General features: G+C 41.6%; 1 protein-coding gene across 1 annotated transcript in view; it reads right to left on the bottom strand.

Annotated features, from left to right (window-relative positions):
• The window catches only part of COL24A1 (collagen type XXIV alpha 1 chain), a 138,849-nt gene that overhangs the window by 35,287 nt on the left and 85,702 nt on the right, over positions 1–17,860 (bottom strand). Inside the window, exons 27-35 of the mRNA XM_086463065.1 lie at positions 17,146–17,199; positions 16,298–16,351; positions 7,350–7,403; positions 7,048–7,092; positions 6,887–6,931; positions 5,586–5,639; positions 2,566–2,619; positions 1,559–1,612; positions 1,281–1,334 (exon numbers count right to left, since the gene is read on the bottom strand). Coding sequence (XP_086319191.1) covers positions 1,281–1,334; positions 1,559–1,612; positions 2,566–2,619; positions 5,586–5,639; positions 6,887–6,931; positions 7,048–7,092; positions 7,350–7,403; positions 16,298–16,351; positions 17,146–17,199 — 468 coding nt within the window. The remainder of the gene's footprint in view (positions 1–1,280; positions 1,335–1,558; positions 1,613–2,565; positions 2,620–5,585; positions 5,640–6,886; positions 6,932–7,047; positions 7,093–7,349; positions 7,404–16,297; positions 16,352–17,145; positions 17,200–17,860) is intronic.

The following is a 17,860-nucleotide window of genomic DNA, read 5'->3' as shown; positions in this document are numbered from 1 at the left end:
ACAGAAGTATTCCCTTGGAAGAACTCAAGACTAGTTTTACACATGCTTATTATCTTTTGGACAGCTTTTATATTGCTGTTATAGTTTATTTATCTTCATTTTTCACTGATTTACAGCAACAGAGTCACAGTCCTGTAAATCTCAAACACAGAAAAACATAAAAGATGATCAACATTAGAAAAATGAGGCAAAACTCTGTGCGTATAACACTGGGGATTTGGACAGGGGTGCTGAGATCGTTTGGTTTCAGAGTGTGCAATGCGTAATTATAGTAACCTCAAAAATATACCTATTCTGTCCTGAGACGTCCATGTTTATAGAGATAACTACTATATTGCTATATTTAATGACTCAGTTTAGGGCCATGAAATACTCCTTGTTTACCAGCAGTATTGGCACCATGGCATTTTGGAATATTTGCCCTTCTCACCTAAAGACACTGACAACTTGCAACTTTTGATGCAGATAGTAAAAAAGCAAAGTCGAGCTGCCCTATCCCAACAACATAGTATTTCAGACATAGTGGTATGGTTCAGTCCAGAGCACCCGCTGAGGACCAGTACCAGGAATTACTCTTCTCCAAGGACAGGCAGAATTGTGGAATGCCCCTTGCTGGAGGTTTTGGGCAGGAGGAAAAGATGACAGCGAGGAGCTAATGGAAAAGAGAGCTCAATGGTAAGACTTAAGTCTGAAAGGATATAGTTTATGCTCCTTTAAAAGTCTCCTGGTCAAAATCTGCTTCCTAGCACTGTAAAAGGTTTTTCTCAGCCTTCAAAGGTAGGAACTGTTTGGGTCAGATGAGGGGTTAAGACGCACAGGAAGAGTAAGCAGGGGCATAAGTGCTTGGTAAAATCAAGTGCCAGACGAGCCATACACAGCACCAGAAGGAAATCAGCTGCTTTAGACGGTGGTACAGAGAGATACTCCACTCTGCTGAGGCTATAATGTTCCCTTTATCTCCCCTAGAGTAGGTATCCGTACACAGTATGTTTGTGTGCTGTCATCTCAACAGCTGGGCTGGACACCCTTGGATTTACCTTCATGCTCAAACCACTCGTTTGTGCCTCTCAGTGACAGGAGACAGAAATATTTCAACATAATCAGTACTCTTTTTCACTCGCTATGATGTTACAAAGCTTTATTTTTATTTTTTTAAACAAGCTATCAGAACATAGCTTCCTGTTAAATTCTTCTGATAAATCAAGATTTCTCAACCTGCATTTCTGACGCATTCACAGCATACTTTCCTTTTTGGAAGAAGATTTGCATCCGTAGCTTACCCTTAAACCTTGGTCGCCTGGTTCTCCAGCCTTCCCAGCAGGTCCAATGTCTCCCTGGAATACCACGAGAAAAAGAAATCATTGGATTCTAAGGGACAACATCCCTAACAGCGATGGGGTTTACAGATAATGCAGTCATCATGACAATAACAGTATTTCTTAATGGCTCATCTCCTGTATCACTACCTACTTGGCTAATGAATGAGATCACTCTGATTTGCTTTTATGGCAAATTTGAAAATGTAAACAGCACAAGAGAGAGTAATTTCTACATTTACCTTTGCGCCTGGTTCTCCCTGCAGGCCAGGTTCTCCTTCAGGGCCAGGAGGTCCCTGCATGGTACAAGAGCTACTGTTACACACGGTCACCAATAATAATTTTGCAACCACCAAACAATACAGACAAAATTGAAGCATAAAACCAGCATGAGACACTGGGAAAGACGCGTGTCTGAAAAATCAAATTAAGACAACAGAGTTCTTTGTTCCTACGAGAGCCCAACAGAAGAAAAGGACGGAGGGTATGGGAGGAGTTCAGGAGATGCACTATGGGCCAGCAACGTACTGAAGACTCAGCAGTCCCGCTAAGCCTGTACCTTTCATCATAAATTACCAGCAGGCTGAGCAATCATCTATCTTTCGTAAATCTGACTGACAACTTCATCGCTGTTTAGGCTTGGAGCCAAGTAGATGTAGCCTTTGGAGAACAAAGCCCTTTTTGGAGTCTCCAGCCCTTAAAGTTTACATATAAACCCTTTTTTCAGGAGTCAGTCAGAAGACTGGATTTTGGGTGACTGAGGAAGCGCGTTTCTTCGAATAAGCCAAATCACTTCTGGTCTAAGTGAGCTCATCCCTCAGCTACTTCATTGCAAACGCGGCTGGTACATTCTGTCATATTTCTTTTGAAGAGATACTAAGAACAAAGCAAAAAACAGAAGCAAAAGTTAGCGAGAAGACTGCCTGCAGCTGCTTTTCTTCATCTACCATTTGGAAGGACGTATGATTAATGCCGTTCTACTGTCTGACTGCAAGAGTGGTTTGCTCAGCTAAATGTTATGTTCACCTCCTAAGTGCAGATGTCATAAATACATGCCCAAAGAGAGCGCTCACAACAGGAAAAGCTACTTATTTTAGACATTTTTTTGGGTCACACCTTTAAGTAAGAGAGTCTCTCAGCAGCTCATGGTATTTAAGTCAGCTGAAGGTAATAAAAAAAATTTGTTTCTAAACAGCTTATTCAGTTGCTTGGGTGTTTGTAACTACTATATAAATGATTAAAAGCTCACCTCAAAACCCATTTCTCCAATAGGGCCAGCATCCCCTGGTTGTCCTCTTGGACCCTGATATTAAACAAAATTTTGAATGTATCAATTAACATGAAATTACATTGTGTAGTCTTGACTTTGCCTCCTCAGGACTCTTCCAGTTGGCCTAAAGGAGTGTATTCATTGTCTTTCCTCCTGAATCCAACAGTGTATGCAAGTACCATGATGGCATAAGAACTGAAGACCTCATTGCCAATCCTGACACACTGAAATAACAGATTTCAAATAATAGCACAGATGTCTCTTCTTTTAGACCAAAAGTAAATTATTATCTAAACTAAGCTCTCCTCTTGATTAACTGAGACTTTGTTTAATTAAGGTTTGTTAGACTGTCTGGTTTGCTTTGTGGAAAAGCCTACAGTCTGGTATGGAATTAACTGAAAACAACTACTGTGTGCTTCACTGGATTTAGCAATGTTTATCCAGGACAATCACTGAGGTGTAATGGACTAAAGGCTGGAGCTTTGTTGGTAATGTTAGTAACTATACTACGAGCGTTTCCTTACAAGCCCTACCATAAGTAACAGAGGTGTTGCAGGAACAGGTAGGGATCGTTTCCTAAAGCGGCTCGCTCAAATTCTCTGCACCCGTTAGATTGTCCATCTCTGCTCACAGAGTGGGATTTCTGTGCTGGGGGGTAGCGGTTGCCCGTAACAGCTCACAGCTGATTCCATAGCCACTACGAACGTATGTCAAGACAAATCAACCCTCTGGATGTGTCCAGTCTTTGAACTTTCAGGAAGTTCATATCCATTTACCCGTTTGGGACTCATCTGTGTTTAAGTACATTCTACATTCAAAACATTTTGTTGATCTATTATTCTCATGTAAAAGAAAGATGCTGCTACCCATATTTATGATAGATGCCTTTTAAGCAAATATTTACTCTTTTGTGTTTGGCTTCCTCTTGCAGACCATGCATATGGTTTTGCTCCTCCTGATGACTTGGCAGTGATAATGAGAGTATATTCTTCCCGTGTAACGACGATGCAGACTGCATGTTACTGAGAGGATTTCAGCAGATGCATATATTTTACCCTACTGCTTCGTTTAAATGTGAACAACTGAAACTGTGGTTAATTTCCCGTTGAGAATTCACTCGGTCCTAAGCTAAGGCCAAGGGTTTTCGTTTGCAGCGACTCGATGGCACGCCACTAGGCAAGCGTCACAAAGCTGAAGTTTGATTCACGAATCAAGTATTTCTTCACAATATTACCACGGAGCTAAGTCTGATGGATTGGCAATGTATCTTTCCCCTGAGACTTTCAGGGAATTTCAGAAGCCAAGAACTGACAGCAATACGGGGACTCCTTTTAACCATTAGCAACAGGTCATTTGCAAAGAACGATTTTACTGAGATGTCTGGCAAGTAGGTAAAGTTGGAGTGTAATTTAGATCAAACCTGTTACCACAAATAGTTGCAATTGCTTACGTTTCTGTGCTCCTCCACCAATAATTAGGGGTTTTCTGCTCTGTGCAGAACTAGTGACAGGGCCAGAGAAACTGCTTCAGCAGCTGGCTTTCATGTAGCGACCAGCTGACAGAAGATGAAATCAAGCTGCTTAGATGGGCAGTTAAAAAAGAGAGCCATGCGTTTCGTTTCATAATATCTTCTGTCGTTTCATCGCTTCTTTCTAGCTCCACAGACCATTTTCTGAGGACATTTTACTCTTTCAGCACTTGAAAGAAAAGGTACCCTGTTCACAGGATAAGCTTTTCCTACTTCTGACACCGCATGCGTAGATTCTGTGGTGATGAGTGCAACAGAGAGGTAGGTTGCTCAAGGGTAGACCATTTAGATTACACAAGATTACATAGACGAAAATTCAGAGTTGTCAAAAAAACGGCAGGAATTTTGTGTATAAGCCTCGCATTGTAAGGCTCTCGGACATCACAACATGAAGATGAGAAATGAAGCAGATGAAGTGACAGGAATCCAATAATAAACATTAGAAAATACATTTGCTGCTGAAACACTTTGCTGCTCCTGCAAGTTGGCAGCTCAAGTTAAGCAAGGAATCATATCTAAAAGAAATTTACCAAAATAAATGATGTGTTTTTTTCTAGCCCCCCCAAATGAGCAATGGCTTTCTGTAAGCACGTCAGCCTACGGATTAGTAGAAATAATATTTAATAATGATATCAAGTATATTATTATTTCTAACAACAGTTTGTTTTCAAGATTTAAATTAACCATATGTCACTTGAGGTGCAAAATAACTTTTCAGAAGCAATGAAAACACACAATTTTTGACAACTCTATTAGATTTTTGCACTATAAAATGGCAGCCTTCTCCCAAGTCTCCCGAGGACAGCGCATCCTCTTTCACTGGATTTATATAATCTGATTTACCCCCAGAGATGGCGATGCAATACTATTCCTGTCATGGCTACATCTTGCAGCACTTTGATATATTTGCTGCAGCTTCTGCATGATCGTCTGTTACAATATTAGCCACATAAAAGCGAGCGTGGCTTTGAATTAATAACAATCAGAACAAGAAACCATCCAGCAGAGGCATGTCTGAGGTTTATTGTAACAGTCTCTTTTTTTGCTGAAAATTTAACTTGCCAAATAGATGTGGTCCTCGAGTTCTTGAGTAACTATCGTAAAATTTGCCTGAAAAAGAATACCACTAAAATCTGTATTGGCACATGCATTTACATGATCCATAACGTCGATGTCTTCCTCAACGCAGCGTAAAGTCACATAACATTGTGGTCCAGATTCTGTCATGCTCCCTTATGTTGTGCACCTCCTACTACAGCGCTTCCCAACGTGATTAACAGGTTTCTTTATGGACAAGTTACACCAAGCAAGGGAGGCAGACTCTAGCTCTGCAGTTTTGGAACAATTACCTCACAATTCCTATCTAACCACAGCTGGCAACACTGAATCTTGGTAAAACGGAGCTTGGGTTACCAGGGAACTCAGTATAATACATGGAAAAATTTTTAGGCAGGCATAAGGATCAACTTACTGGCTCTCCCATTGGTCCCCTGTCTCCTGTGGTTCCGGGAGGCCCAAGCAAGCCCTAGAAGATTAAAATAAAATTAAAAAAAAAAAAATCATTGCAAACAAGCTGTTTCGTATTCTGTGAAAAGCCACTTCCTCTCCTATTTCTGCTCACTCAATAACTTGCTCAGAAACATCCGAGAAATATGTGCAGCCTTGTCTTCTGGTTGACATGCATTGCCACATCACTAGCTCCTGAGGCAGGTGAGGGAGCCCTGAAGAAATCCTTCCTCGGTTTCTTTTACATAGGGATGGATCTTAGCTGACCCACCACTTACCAGTTCCTCATCATTCTCCTTAGACTCATAGCTGCTTGTGTGGGCAAACTGGGCCTAAACGCAGCATTATGGGTGTCCTGCCCTACAAACTGTGTTTAGGATGATGAGTAAAGGTTCACAGCCCACCTTTCTTTCTGCTCAACCTGTCTCATACTCTCAAAACTGTAGCTGTAGGAGTAATAGAGCAGTATCTTTACTTTGCAATAAATGTACTAATTCCCACCATTTCAACCCAATGAGATTTTACTTCATTAATTTCTGTAGGTAAGAATATATCCAGAAGTCCTCATGAATGAAGAGGAAATTAAAACCCATCGTGCCAAAGGAGAGAGGCAACAAACTCCTAAATCTGAGCAGCAGAAGAGAAGTACAGTGACAACCAACATTTTGAGTCTCAATTTCAGCACAAACCCACCACCATTACTGCTTTGTTTCTGCTTTTCTGCTTCCTTCCTTATTGGAAATGCAATACAATTGGACTGACTGGTAACCTTCGTTGTAAAAGAAAGCCTTGAATAGACCATGTTAGATTTCCATTGAAAGAAGCCCTAAAACAAGGAACTTTTTACACATTTTTCTACATTTATCCCAACATTCGAAGTACACATCTACTCTAAAAAGCTATCAATGAATTATTTTTCTATGTTACAATGACTTTCTCCCTTAAAACTACAACAAAGCTAAAAAAACCCAAAGCAACTCCGAGGACCCCCCTACTAACTACAAGGGCCATTTCTTCTTCTGCAGCTTGCTATCATTGTATGCTGGGGACCATCATCCATAAAAACACCGGTCTTGTAAAAGACTAGATCATGTTCACACTTACTCTCACTTTTGCCCCTGATTCTTTGTCCGAATAAATGCAAACCGTACTGTCAGAGTTTCCCAGCTGCTCTAAACTAGACAAATTCCCCCGTATCTGAGTGTGAAACAAAGCAGGAGATTTTGTGGAATTTTTTTTGGTAGTACTAGAGAATTTCATACTCACAAGTGCACCCTGATCTCCTCTTTCTCCTGGATTTCCAGCTTTACCCTGGTCAAAGACAAATATTGAAAGACAATGCTGGCTTCGGATGATTTCCAAACACAGCTCAGAAATCACTAGTAACGGTATAGAGGCTTACGACGAAGATTGGCTCCAATACTTACAATGAGCCCAGGAACTCCTTTCTTTCCCGGATTGCCTCTTTCTCCCTGATAAATAACCAACAATGTGTGAATTCTACGTGCATTTGCTAGATAAGCTGTCAGTTCAAACGCGGGGTAACTCTGCAGAGAGTGCAGATTCAGGCTTAGGTGGGTTTACACCATTATAAGGAAGTACCTGAAGAAGGCAGAAATTTGCAAATCTCCTCCTGGATTAAACAGAACTTTATGGCTTCTGATATGCTGGGTTGTTTGTTTTGTTTTCTTATCTGTTGTCTCAATGTTTCGTATAAGCAAGCACTCACCTTAATGCCTTGTGTTCCCGATTCTCCTGGAGGACCATCTAGACCTCTTGGCCCCTGAATATTGAATCAGAGATTTGGAATATTAATTACGCATTATTTTTGGTTATCATCAGGGAGATGCAACATAAGGTTTAGGAGAGGGGAAACATGTTTTGTGAGCAAAAACCCCAGTTTTCATTGGATGTTAAATGTGACATAAAGCTTCAAAGAATAAAATAAGTTTCTCGTTTGCTGAAATATGAATTTAAGAAGAAGGGCTTTTTGGAAAAATACGTAAACAAAGTGTTCAGGGTCTCTGTTAGAGCCAGCTTGCAGGCTGATATTTTCTGCTTTCTTTTCCATCCACTTTGCATGCATGCAACAGGCCCATATTTACAAGAACTTAGATGAGCACTGGTTATATGGAGTGCTTGCTTTTGAGCATATCCTAAGTTGTATATGCAAAAATCCAGCTTGCTAGTAAGACTTCGAAACAGAGAGATAAACTTCTTCCATTAGTAAACCGGTTTGAGGCAAGAATAAAAGCAATTTGTAATCTTGCATAGTGAACTGTTAGACTAAAATGTCTCTTGCAAATTGTCTTTTTATAACCAATAGACGAACGAAGATAACCTTTTATATTACTGTATTACAATATAGCAAATATTTATTGCCAAAACATTCAGAAATGACTATTTAAGATGGGACATCTACATCCATTCACTTACAAGCAAATGAAAAATCCTTAAAATAGATCATGAGCAAAATGGAAAAGAATATTTTATCCATGCTGACTTGGGAGGTTATTTCCATCATTCTAAACACCGTGACTGTTTGGGTATGGAAAAGAAAATTAAAACCAGTTAATAACAACCTAAAACCAATGACCACTTTAAAGCAAGAACTAGATAAGTATCAAGACAGAGCCAGGCTCTGTACAGCCGCGTGCAGCGGGAGGATGAGACACAACAGCTTTCGTGGTGGCATCTGGGCTGGCATCAGAGGGAACCAGTACACTGCTATGGCAGTGCCCAGAGGAAAACAATCTGCGTTTTCAGAGTGTATTTCTGGGTTGTAGAGAACCGTACATCTTAGGTCACTGTCTACAGCACAGGACATGACTGATTTCCAGAGAGTTGTAACGCTGCTCTAACAGGGGCTTGTAAAATTACCCTGGAAGCGCATCTGATTTTATTTAGATTACTTTCCCCTCAAAAATGTCTGTGACTTCCATGTCCCCCTTGACTTTTTTTTGAGACAAAACATAGCAGAATTCTGTTCTCTCTGACTTGAATTTACTGATGCACATCAAAACCTCTGTCAGAGCAGATGGTGAGCACCCACCCGCTTCTCTCTGGAGCTACAGTGGAAATGCCTGACTGGTAACTCAGGAACAGTGTGCATCCAGGATCATTGAGGCTTTCCTCCTGAAAAAGAAATCTCTCAAGAAAAGGCCTTTCCTGTGAGCTGATATATAATTACAGCCCCTGGCAGAGCCGTGAGAAGCTTATCTGTCAGCCTTTCAGCACTGCTGCTTCTGGCCAGCATGAGGGAACACAGAAACCGCAGGAAAAGGAAAATGAACGGGCAGGGAAAGCCGTCTGAATACTTTCGATATCTCGGTAGTTCGGGATACAGCTTTTGGGTTAGCCTGGCCACCTTTCGTGTTTTGCTCTGAGCCAGGACTGAGTATTAACAGGCGCTTTTTTTTTAAGCTAGAGGAGAAAAGAGCCTCCAGAAAAAGACACTCTGGGTTGCTGCATGGCTCTCCATGAGAAAGGTCCCAAACCAAAGGACACTGAAGTCTGTGTAAAAAAACTCCTGGTGACTTCGGTGCACTCCGAGATCAGAACCAAAACACTAACAGTGTTTTCAAGGGGTGATGGAGGCCTTTATAAGAACAAGACTGGGCCTCACGTTATTATGTAACTGCGCAAGCCCAATTATTGAATTATCGTATAATTTAAAAGAAAGCTAAACATCTTGATCAAATTACCATCAGGCTACTGCTCTGCGCTTCTTCTGCAACTGCTGTCTACAATGTCCCCAAAATGGGTTGCGATGAAAATCCAAGGCAGACTAAGCAGGCTTCGAGTCCTGTGATCTGCTATTCCTTTCAGGTGAAATGTCTCAAAGAACGGGAGGAGAAGGGACAGGAGGAAGCTGAGATGGAGTGAGGACAGGGGTAGAAGGGGCAAGAAGCTCATGGAAGAGCTGCAGAGGAATCACCTAGGGCAACACAGGAAGGGGGAAACTGAGAGTGCTAAGCTGAGCAACTGCAGGATAGTTTTAGTGTTTCTCAGACTTTTTAGCTACGTGACCTGTCATTTATCTCTGTGCATCCTCCACAGGGCTGATCGGGGGATGGAATCTCAAGATGAAATATTCAGGGAAGAAAAAGGACGTGTTTTGATTGTACAGATTTGTGTAAGACAGAACTTTCTTTCTAGGTTTTATCTTCCATCATTAATAATATTAACAGATAAACTATTTGAATGCTTGTGACTTCCTTTTAATCATAAAAGGAGTCATAGCCCATAGTTCGGGAAACGGTCCCGTCAGGAGGCTGCACAGGATTCTGTGTTATGCACGTAACGCACCAAAGCCTTTCTGCTCGTCACACTCACTGGAGGTTCGCTTCGACAGCCCAGTCTTTAAGAAGAGAATGACAACTGATTTCATCACCAATCACCAAGGGAAAAGGCCTACCATTCAAAACACCAAGCTTCTACCATATCATTTTGGGTCAAAACCGAAGTAACAGAAACCAATACGATGCTCAGCTTCTGGCTCTGGGCCATGCCTGCCCCTAGCCTACTTTTAGCCAGCCACAAAACAGAGTGCAGGAACCCAAGGGAAAAGCAATTTAATACTCTAACAAAAGCACACCATGGCATTCCCACAAATAGTATGGTGTGACTCATTATTGGCACAGATTAATTGGATCTGTAGGATTTCCTACTATAGCTAGTACAGAATGAGACACACATGATTTGCCTGCTGTTATGAATTGAGGTTGCAACAGAGCTGAGGAGGAGTAAATCTGCCAAACGATTGCTACCACTTTTTTCTTTGGCAGGTTCAGTTTTGTTTCTAAAATGAAACCTATTACATTGAGAACTTGAGGATGATAGGCTGAGAAGTTCAGCTAAGAAGGCAAGAAGCACCAATTAACTATTTTTGTTCCTCCTCATCCTACCTCCTAAATATAAGAGTGAAAATAACATAAACACACTATGTAGCTACCTCTCTTTTTTGGTGGTTGACGTGGAAGAATACTAGAAAATGACACCAATTTTAATCTCACTTCCTGTGAACAATTAAGACAGATAAACACTCTCAGCTATTGATGTATCACAACGCCACTTCTTTCACATAATCCTGAAGCACACACATTTTTCTAGGTCCCATATTCCCTGCTGGGAGAAGTATGAAAGACATCACTCATTGAAACTGGGCGCTGATGTCCTTGGGTAACTGCGGTTCTTCATGCCAGTACAGACACAACTGAAGCAGAGATAACCCTACTGCCTGTTACAGGCATAAGCTGCTGTTGCCTGACCCCAAATTTATGGCACTTCACTGTGTCATTTATCTGTGTTTTCAAAATTGAATTTCACGAGCTGCATTCCAGGAAAGTAGGAGCAGAAAAAATATTGCTTTTGAGCTTTAAAACATCAAATATCAGCCTGAAGAACACTAACTGCTAAGAATCTTAGTAGCTACTGAATTTTGCTCAGGTCTCACTTATGAAGTGGATGCAATGATACCGGCCTTCTTGCTCTGAAATTAAAAGCTACAGTTGTATTAGTTGGAGATTATGGTACGAACTAAAAGAAGAGCCAGTCTCTGACATTGTGGTTTTCTTTTCCATACGTTAGCAAACAAGAACGACAAAAAAAACATGCAACAATGGCTTCGTGGCTGCCTACACTGCTAGCAGCATGTCTTCCAGACTATGCACTTCTTCCTTCTGGTCATGGAGAGAAATTCCTTCTCTTAGACAGATATTCCTACCCACCAGTGTCATTCTGCCCATGAAGTATCTACAGAGCGATGTTCTCCCTGTGCGGTTTCATGAGATTAACACTAAAAACTAAAACACGGGTCACAAAAGGGCCCAAACTTCCACCTGATTCCAGCTGAAGTGCAACAATTCTCCAGCACCAGCTGAGGAAGCTCTGTGCTAGCCCTGTTCTCAGTGGCATATCCCCTCAAATCCCCTGACAGCGAGATACTCCATAGACTCCTAGACAGCCTGCCTTCGGCTGGCCAGAGCTCCCAGGCATCCCAGAGGCTGAGCAGCTGGATACTCTCAGGCAGAAGTAGGCTGCTGGATAATCTTGGATGTGAACCGGTTGCTGAAAGGTCTAGAATTTATAAGATGAAGGAAATCTACTCTGTGACAGTGCAGAAGTAGAGGGGCAGCGCTCCTGCAGATTCCAGCTGTGAAGACTGGATCTGTTTCAGTGCACAACAAAGGGGAATTTCCATATGCTTCTATTTAACTTCTGTATGTGACTGCGGTATGAGGTATTTCTGAGGCCTGCCACACAGAGCTTGGGGTTCTGACGCTTCTCTTTCTGAATCCGGTGATGACAAACCCCGCGTTTCAGGGACACCCAGATATTTTCCCTATGCGAGAGTCCACTTTGGGTCTGATATTTTGATCTAAAGAGCAGATAAAATTCTCAGTAGCTCCAGTGGAAGTTTGTTCACAGAGCCTGAAGACTTGGGTCTGCTCTGAGACCCCCTTCCATAAAGCTTTCCCAGTCATGCTGTATGGAGGCAAAGGCATAAACCACAGCTCCAAACTGGGACTTCCACAGAGCTTGGGATGTTTGGGATTTGTTTTGAGTGATCTTTAATTATAAGCAATGTACTCCATGATGTACTGCCAAAATCATGGAGACAGACTCCCTCAAAGATTCCTGTCTCAGTTGGCAGAAGATGTGACGCTCCTTAAATTAAAAACTATCTTCTACCTTCAGAATAGAATCTAAATTAAAGTCATTTCCCATAAAAACCATCACCAGGTATCGGATGCTGCTGGGAGGGAGGAAGGCCTGCAGGGGTGGACTCATGTTCATGTCAGTAGCTTGGCTCTGAATCCAGCTCTGGTGATGCTGGCAGACGGACCTGCCAGGAGGGAAGGGTCAGAGGAGGGGTTTGGAGGGGAATGCTATGTCCAGAGGAATTAAAACCTACAACCTGCAGCATTTCAGTGCCAATCTCAGAGACAACTATTCACCCCAAATTACTTCCGAGCTGACCTTCTAACTCACTGCATCCTATAGGCCACCCGTCAAACTGAAACTCTGGTGGATCACAGGGCCCAAGGGATTTTCCTTTTTAGATGAAGCTCAAACATCAGCTTTTTACAGAGAAAATGACTCTCCATATATGTACTTTTCATTGGATACCACTGGCTTTTGTGTCCCGATTCAGCGTAACACTTCAGCATGTATTTCACTTTCAGACACAGAATCATAGAATCACAGAACGGTTTGGGTTGGAAGGGATCTCCAAGATCATCTACTTCCAACCCCCCAGCCATGGCAGGGACACCTCCCACTAGACCGGGTTGCTCAAGGCTCCATTCAAACTCGTCTTGAACACTTCCAGAGATGGAGCATCCACAACTTCCTTAGGGCAACCTGTTCCAGTGTCTCACCACCCTCAGGGTGAAGAACTTCTTCCTTGTATCTAGTCTAAACCTGCCCTCTCCCAGCTTCCAACCATTACTCCTCGTCCTATCACTGCAGGCCCTCGTAAAAAGTCCCTCCCAGCCTTCTTGTAGCCCCCCTTCGGGTACTGGAAGGCTGCTATAAGGTCTCCCTGGAGCCTTCTCTTTTCCAGGCTGAACAAGCCCAACTCTCTCAGCCTGTCCTTGTAGGAAAGGTGTTCCAACCCTCTGACCATCTCTGTAGCCCTCCTCTGGACTCGCTCCAGCAGCTCCATGTCTTTCTTGTGTTGGGAGCTCCGGAGCTGGATGCAGTACTCCAGGTGGGGCCTCACGAGGGCAGAGTAGATGGGCAGAATCACCTCCCTGGACCTGCTGGCCACACATCTTTCGATGCCGCCCAGGATATGGTTGGCTTTTTGGGCTGCAGGCGCACACTGTTGGCTCATGTTCATCTTATCACCCACCAGCAAGCTCAAGTCCTTCTCCCCAGGACTGCTCTCAATCCACTAATGCTCCTACTGAAATCTCAGAGAGATAAGGCACCACTTGTTTCACCGAATCAGGCCACTGAAGCTGCTGCTTCTTCTCAGCCTCACAACTGCTTTGCATTTCTGTTTGATTTACATTTTCAAAGATGCCTGTGAAGCAAAATGGCTGTTTTCCCCTTCGCTCCTCTAAACCAAAGCAGAGATTCACACTCCTGTCAGGAGGCTGCCTTAGTTCCTAACGCAGGGCTCCCAGGAGACCCTAGAGCGTCTCTCCACTAAACGCATCTGTATAAGCACCTGTTGACCACTCCAGGAGCTACTTCTCTGCCAGCAGATCTGGGGTTGGACACTCCTGCTTACACCAGTTCTTGGTAGTTCATTGCGCTTATCAGTGGGGGTGGATTCTCGCCCTCTGTGGCTAATTAAGGTTTCTCTTTGAGTTTTGTTAGATATGTTGCATAAACAAATATATTTGCATTTCAGTTTTGCCTAACAAACAGGCCTCAATAAACTCATTTTTCTGGGCACTGATAGGTTACCTATGTGTGACATATTCAGTTCAGAAAACAAGCAGGTCACCTATGAGATGTGGGAAGCATTTGCTATTTCTGCATGTAAAATTACCAAAGAAACGCTTGATATTTCTTAGTGTACACAATTCCATGTTTGCCTTTTTTTTTTTTAAACAGATAATTATTAAATTAAAATGTTTATTATTAAATTAGCATACTAATTCCCCAGAAAGAAATTTTTACTAATATAGCCTTTTAAAAAATACATCTATTGAAAAATGAAGACTATTTTCAGAAGACCATAGAGATGCTCTCTGATGGCGGTGGGTATGGCCCTTTCCATGAGCTGCTGAAGTAACTTCCTTAATCCTGAAACCCAGATTCAGACAAACCTCCTACTGATAGGTACTTCAGACATGCACAAGAAGTACTAAGTGTATGTAGATATATGCTCAAATTGGCTTCACCCATTTAAGGAAACTGAAGTCTGGGATAAATTATACTCTATGTCTGAAACTAAATAACATCATCAACCCCAAAAAAACCCCAATCAAACACTTGGCACTGCCAGCTGGAAACCTCTCTAATACAGGGCAATCCAGAACCACTATTGCAGACTTTTAACAGACATGATACATTTCATATGCTGCATTTCACAAAGTGTTCCTACAAACTGCACCATGAACAAAGAGGTAAATTAAAACAGATTTCTTTTGAAGGAGGAGGAAACCATACTAAAGAAGGAAGACTCATGTGAAACACGTGAAGTTTCTCTTAGTCCTGTGATGTACTGCAAAGTTGCTAGGCGTTGTATATTTTGAATATACAGAATATTCTTGAATATACAGAATATTCAAAATATTATTTTAAATATACTGTATTAATATTCAAATATATAATACTGATATATTATTTTGAATATACTGAAAATATAACTCTTTACTCAATCTCTTATTCAATAGCTTAGCAGTCATGAAAAAGTAATGTAGAAGAATATATAGTGAATAAACTTTGTATTACAAAGTTTGCTAATCACAGTATTTTCTAACCTAAAGTCTTATCTAAAATGCAATGTGTGCTTCTCAAGTATCTACCTTTAACTGGAGTAAAACCTCTGGATCTCACAACTTTTCAAATTTTACCACGTATTTCTTAGAAACCATACGTATCGCGATAACAAAGGAGGATAAAGGCGGCTGTAATGGTATTTTGCCGTAGCAACAAACATTACTGCTTCCTACGACAGAAATAAACTAACAAAAATCTCTCACTGACAAGGATTCAGGGACTTTATCAGGACTGAGTGGTAAGCACCACCTGATGCTAACACCACCTGTGAAGCCACGCTGGTCCAGCCACTGGAACGAGCTGCACAAGTCTCACAGGAAGCCTGGATGCGCTGTGGAACTGCTAGGTGAGGCTGATGTTAGGAGGGGGCGTCTTCCCTGCCATTCTGGACAAGCTCCAGTGAGAACACGCTTGCTCACGCTGCAACCAGACCCATCTCTACCACAAACTGGCAGCGCTTCCTGCAGGCACGTGGAGCTCAGGCCGCAAGAACACGACCAGAAAAACTCCCGACTGGAAATGCAAGTGGCTGGTGGGGTTTATGAAGGAAAGTGTTTATGAAGCCAACCATCCCCAGGTAGCAAACTGCAATGCTTTCACTGCTGCTGATTTTCTGCACTGTGATCAAATGCTCATACAAATTGATAGGGACAGACCGCCTCTTCACTTACGTGGGCTTTGGATTCGTGTTTTGTACACAGTGAAAAACTGGTTCCCGTTTCCGTGATAAAAATGCATGAAATGGAAATGACTGCCTAAGCAGAGGTTGGAGATGCGAGCATATACTGTCTTCTGCCTTTGCTTCTTCCTTTCTCAGAACTACGCTTGGGTGATTTTGATTGTCCTTCCAAAGACATAAATGATATGCAGATAAAGCAAATAGCCCTTAAAACATTGAAACAGTCCAATGGTAGTTATAAATGCCAACATTTGCATATTTATGTGTTAAAAAAAGTAAGGCCGGTGGTCATTTTGATTCTGGTCCTGCTCTCAGCTGAAATCAATGGCAAAACCCCATTCAACTGTAACGTGAGGAGAACTGAAGATTCATATAGTTTCCTACATGGAAATACAAGTGTCATCTATCTGATTTCAGTACAAAAGGCTGGAGTCCAGAGGACAGAGCTCAAAGGAAGCAACTGTAGATGGGTTACACATCAGATTCATCTTGGCAACACACTGCTCTAAGTAACACGAAACAGCAGTATTACTTACTCTTCTTCCTTTGGGTCCCTGTGGCCCTGGTGGTCCTCTTGTCCCTGAAGGTCCCTACATGTCAAATAAACTTATTATTCATTGTCTTCTATACACAGATTTCTGAAAATTACAAGGCTCATGCACATTGAGCAATAATCAATACAAATTATCACTTTCACTCATGGTTCAAATTCAATTAATTGTGTCAGGACAATTTATCTAGAAGAATCGAAACAGGAGACTCTATGTAACTTTATTCTGTATAAGAAATCATGATGTGACTGTTGGTTAAATTACTTCTGTCCAACACCCCAAAATTGCTAAAGGATACTTGTATTTCAGCAACATTGTGTTAAAAAAACCCTAATAATCTCTGACAGAAGATTCAGTTTTTGCCTTTACTGAAGACCCATAGTAACCAAATTATAACACAATTATACACAGCAAATTAGAATATATTTTATTTTTGATTAAAAATTAAACTAAACACATAATGAATATATTTAAATTATATTAGGCACCAATGAATTAAAAATAAAATCATTGTGCAATTATAAACCATCCTTAAAAACTCTATTCCCCTACTTGTCTCAACTTAGTGATTTTTAAATGGATGAATAAATGATAGAATTAGTTTTCCTGTCTGTCATGGAACATCCCGGTAAAGGGCAGGTGAACAGACTTTGTGTCTGGTGGGTAAATTTTCACGCATTTTTATAGACTGCAGTACAGATTAGAAACCATTCTTAGCAGAGAAATTAGAATTTTATAGACTGTGGTACAAATTAGAAACCATTCTGCAGAGCAAAAAGACAGTTTGAAAAGAGTATATTTTATGTCAAACCAAAGTGCTGCTCTATACCTACAGGTAATCCTTCTGGCCCCTCAGGTCCAGGGCCTCCTGGAGGTCCTGCGTAGCCCTAGAATTGAAAGAAGTATAGGAAAGGCAGAACAGTTTTGTCAAAATTGTTATTGTAACAACAATTTGAACCTGAAAAATTGGAGGTAAGTTAATAAAATGTTTAATCTTCCAAAATTTACTCCCCAAATTTTATTTAGAAACCAGATATTTGTTTGGATATATCACAATAATCATTAAAGCAACCTAAGTTTTCCCACACACAGGCAGGAGCTGACAGGGATGTACTGAAACAAAAGCTGCTGAGTTCTAAATGAAGAGCAAAACCCTCACATCAAGGCTGTGACAGATCCCGGTGACGCATCCTGGTGTGGGCACAACTGGCCAAGACAAACACCAAGAACAGCTCTTGTCTGAGGGCTGCGATCACTTGTTACTGGGAAGGGCTCTCACTGCTCTCACTTCAGTGGGTTTACCCATGGCAATAAGCATTACTAATAGTTGAAAATAGTCGTTGATAAGATTGGATCTTATATTAATAAATCCTCCTTTATTAATCGCTCTAAGAAGATTTTTTTTTTCATGGATCAAAAGCAGCTGGTTGAAGGTAAATCCAGATTAGAAAGATTTCACAAAGCACACAATGCTTCAAAAGTTATTGTCTCCTGATGCACTGAGCATTGAGTTGGCCTGAGGGTACTCGGTCTCTTCCTTGCCAACAG

This window comes from Leptosomus discolor, chromosome 3 (genome assembly GCF_034619465.1).
Source record: "Leptosomus discolor isolate bLepDis1 chromosome 3, bLepDis1.hap2, whole genome shotgun sequence".
Classification (NCBI taxonomy): Eukaryota; Metazoa; Chordata; class Aves; order Leptosomiformes; family Leptosomidae; genus Leptosomus; species Leptosomus discolor.
The sequence above is the reverse complement of the archived record's forward strand: the minus strand, read 5'-3'. Positions and strand labels throughout refer to the sequence as shown.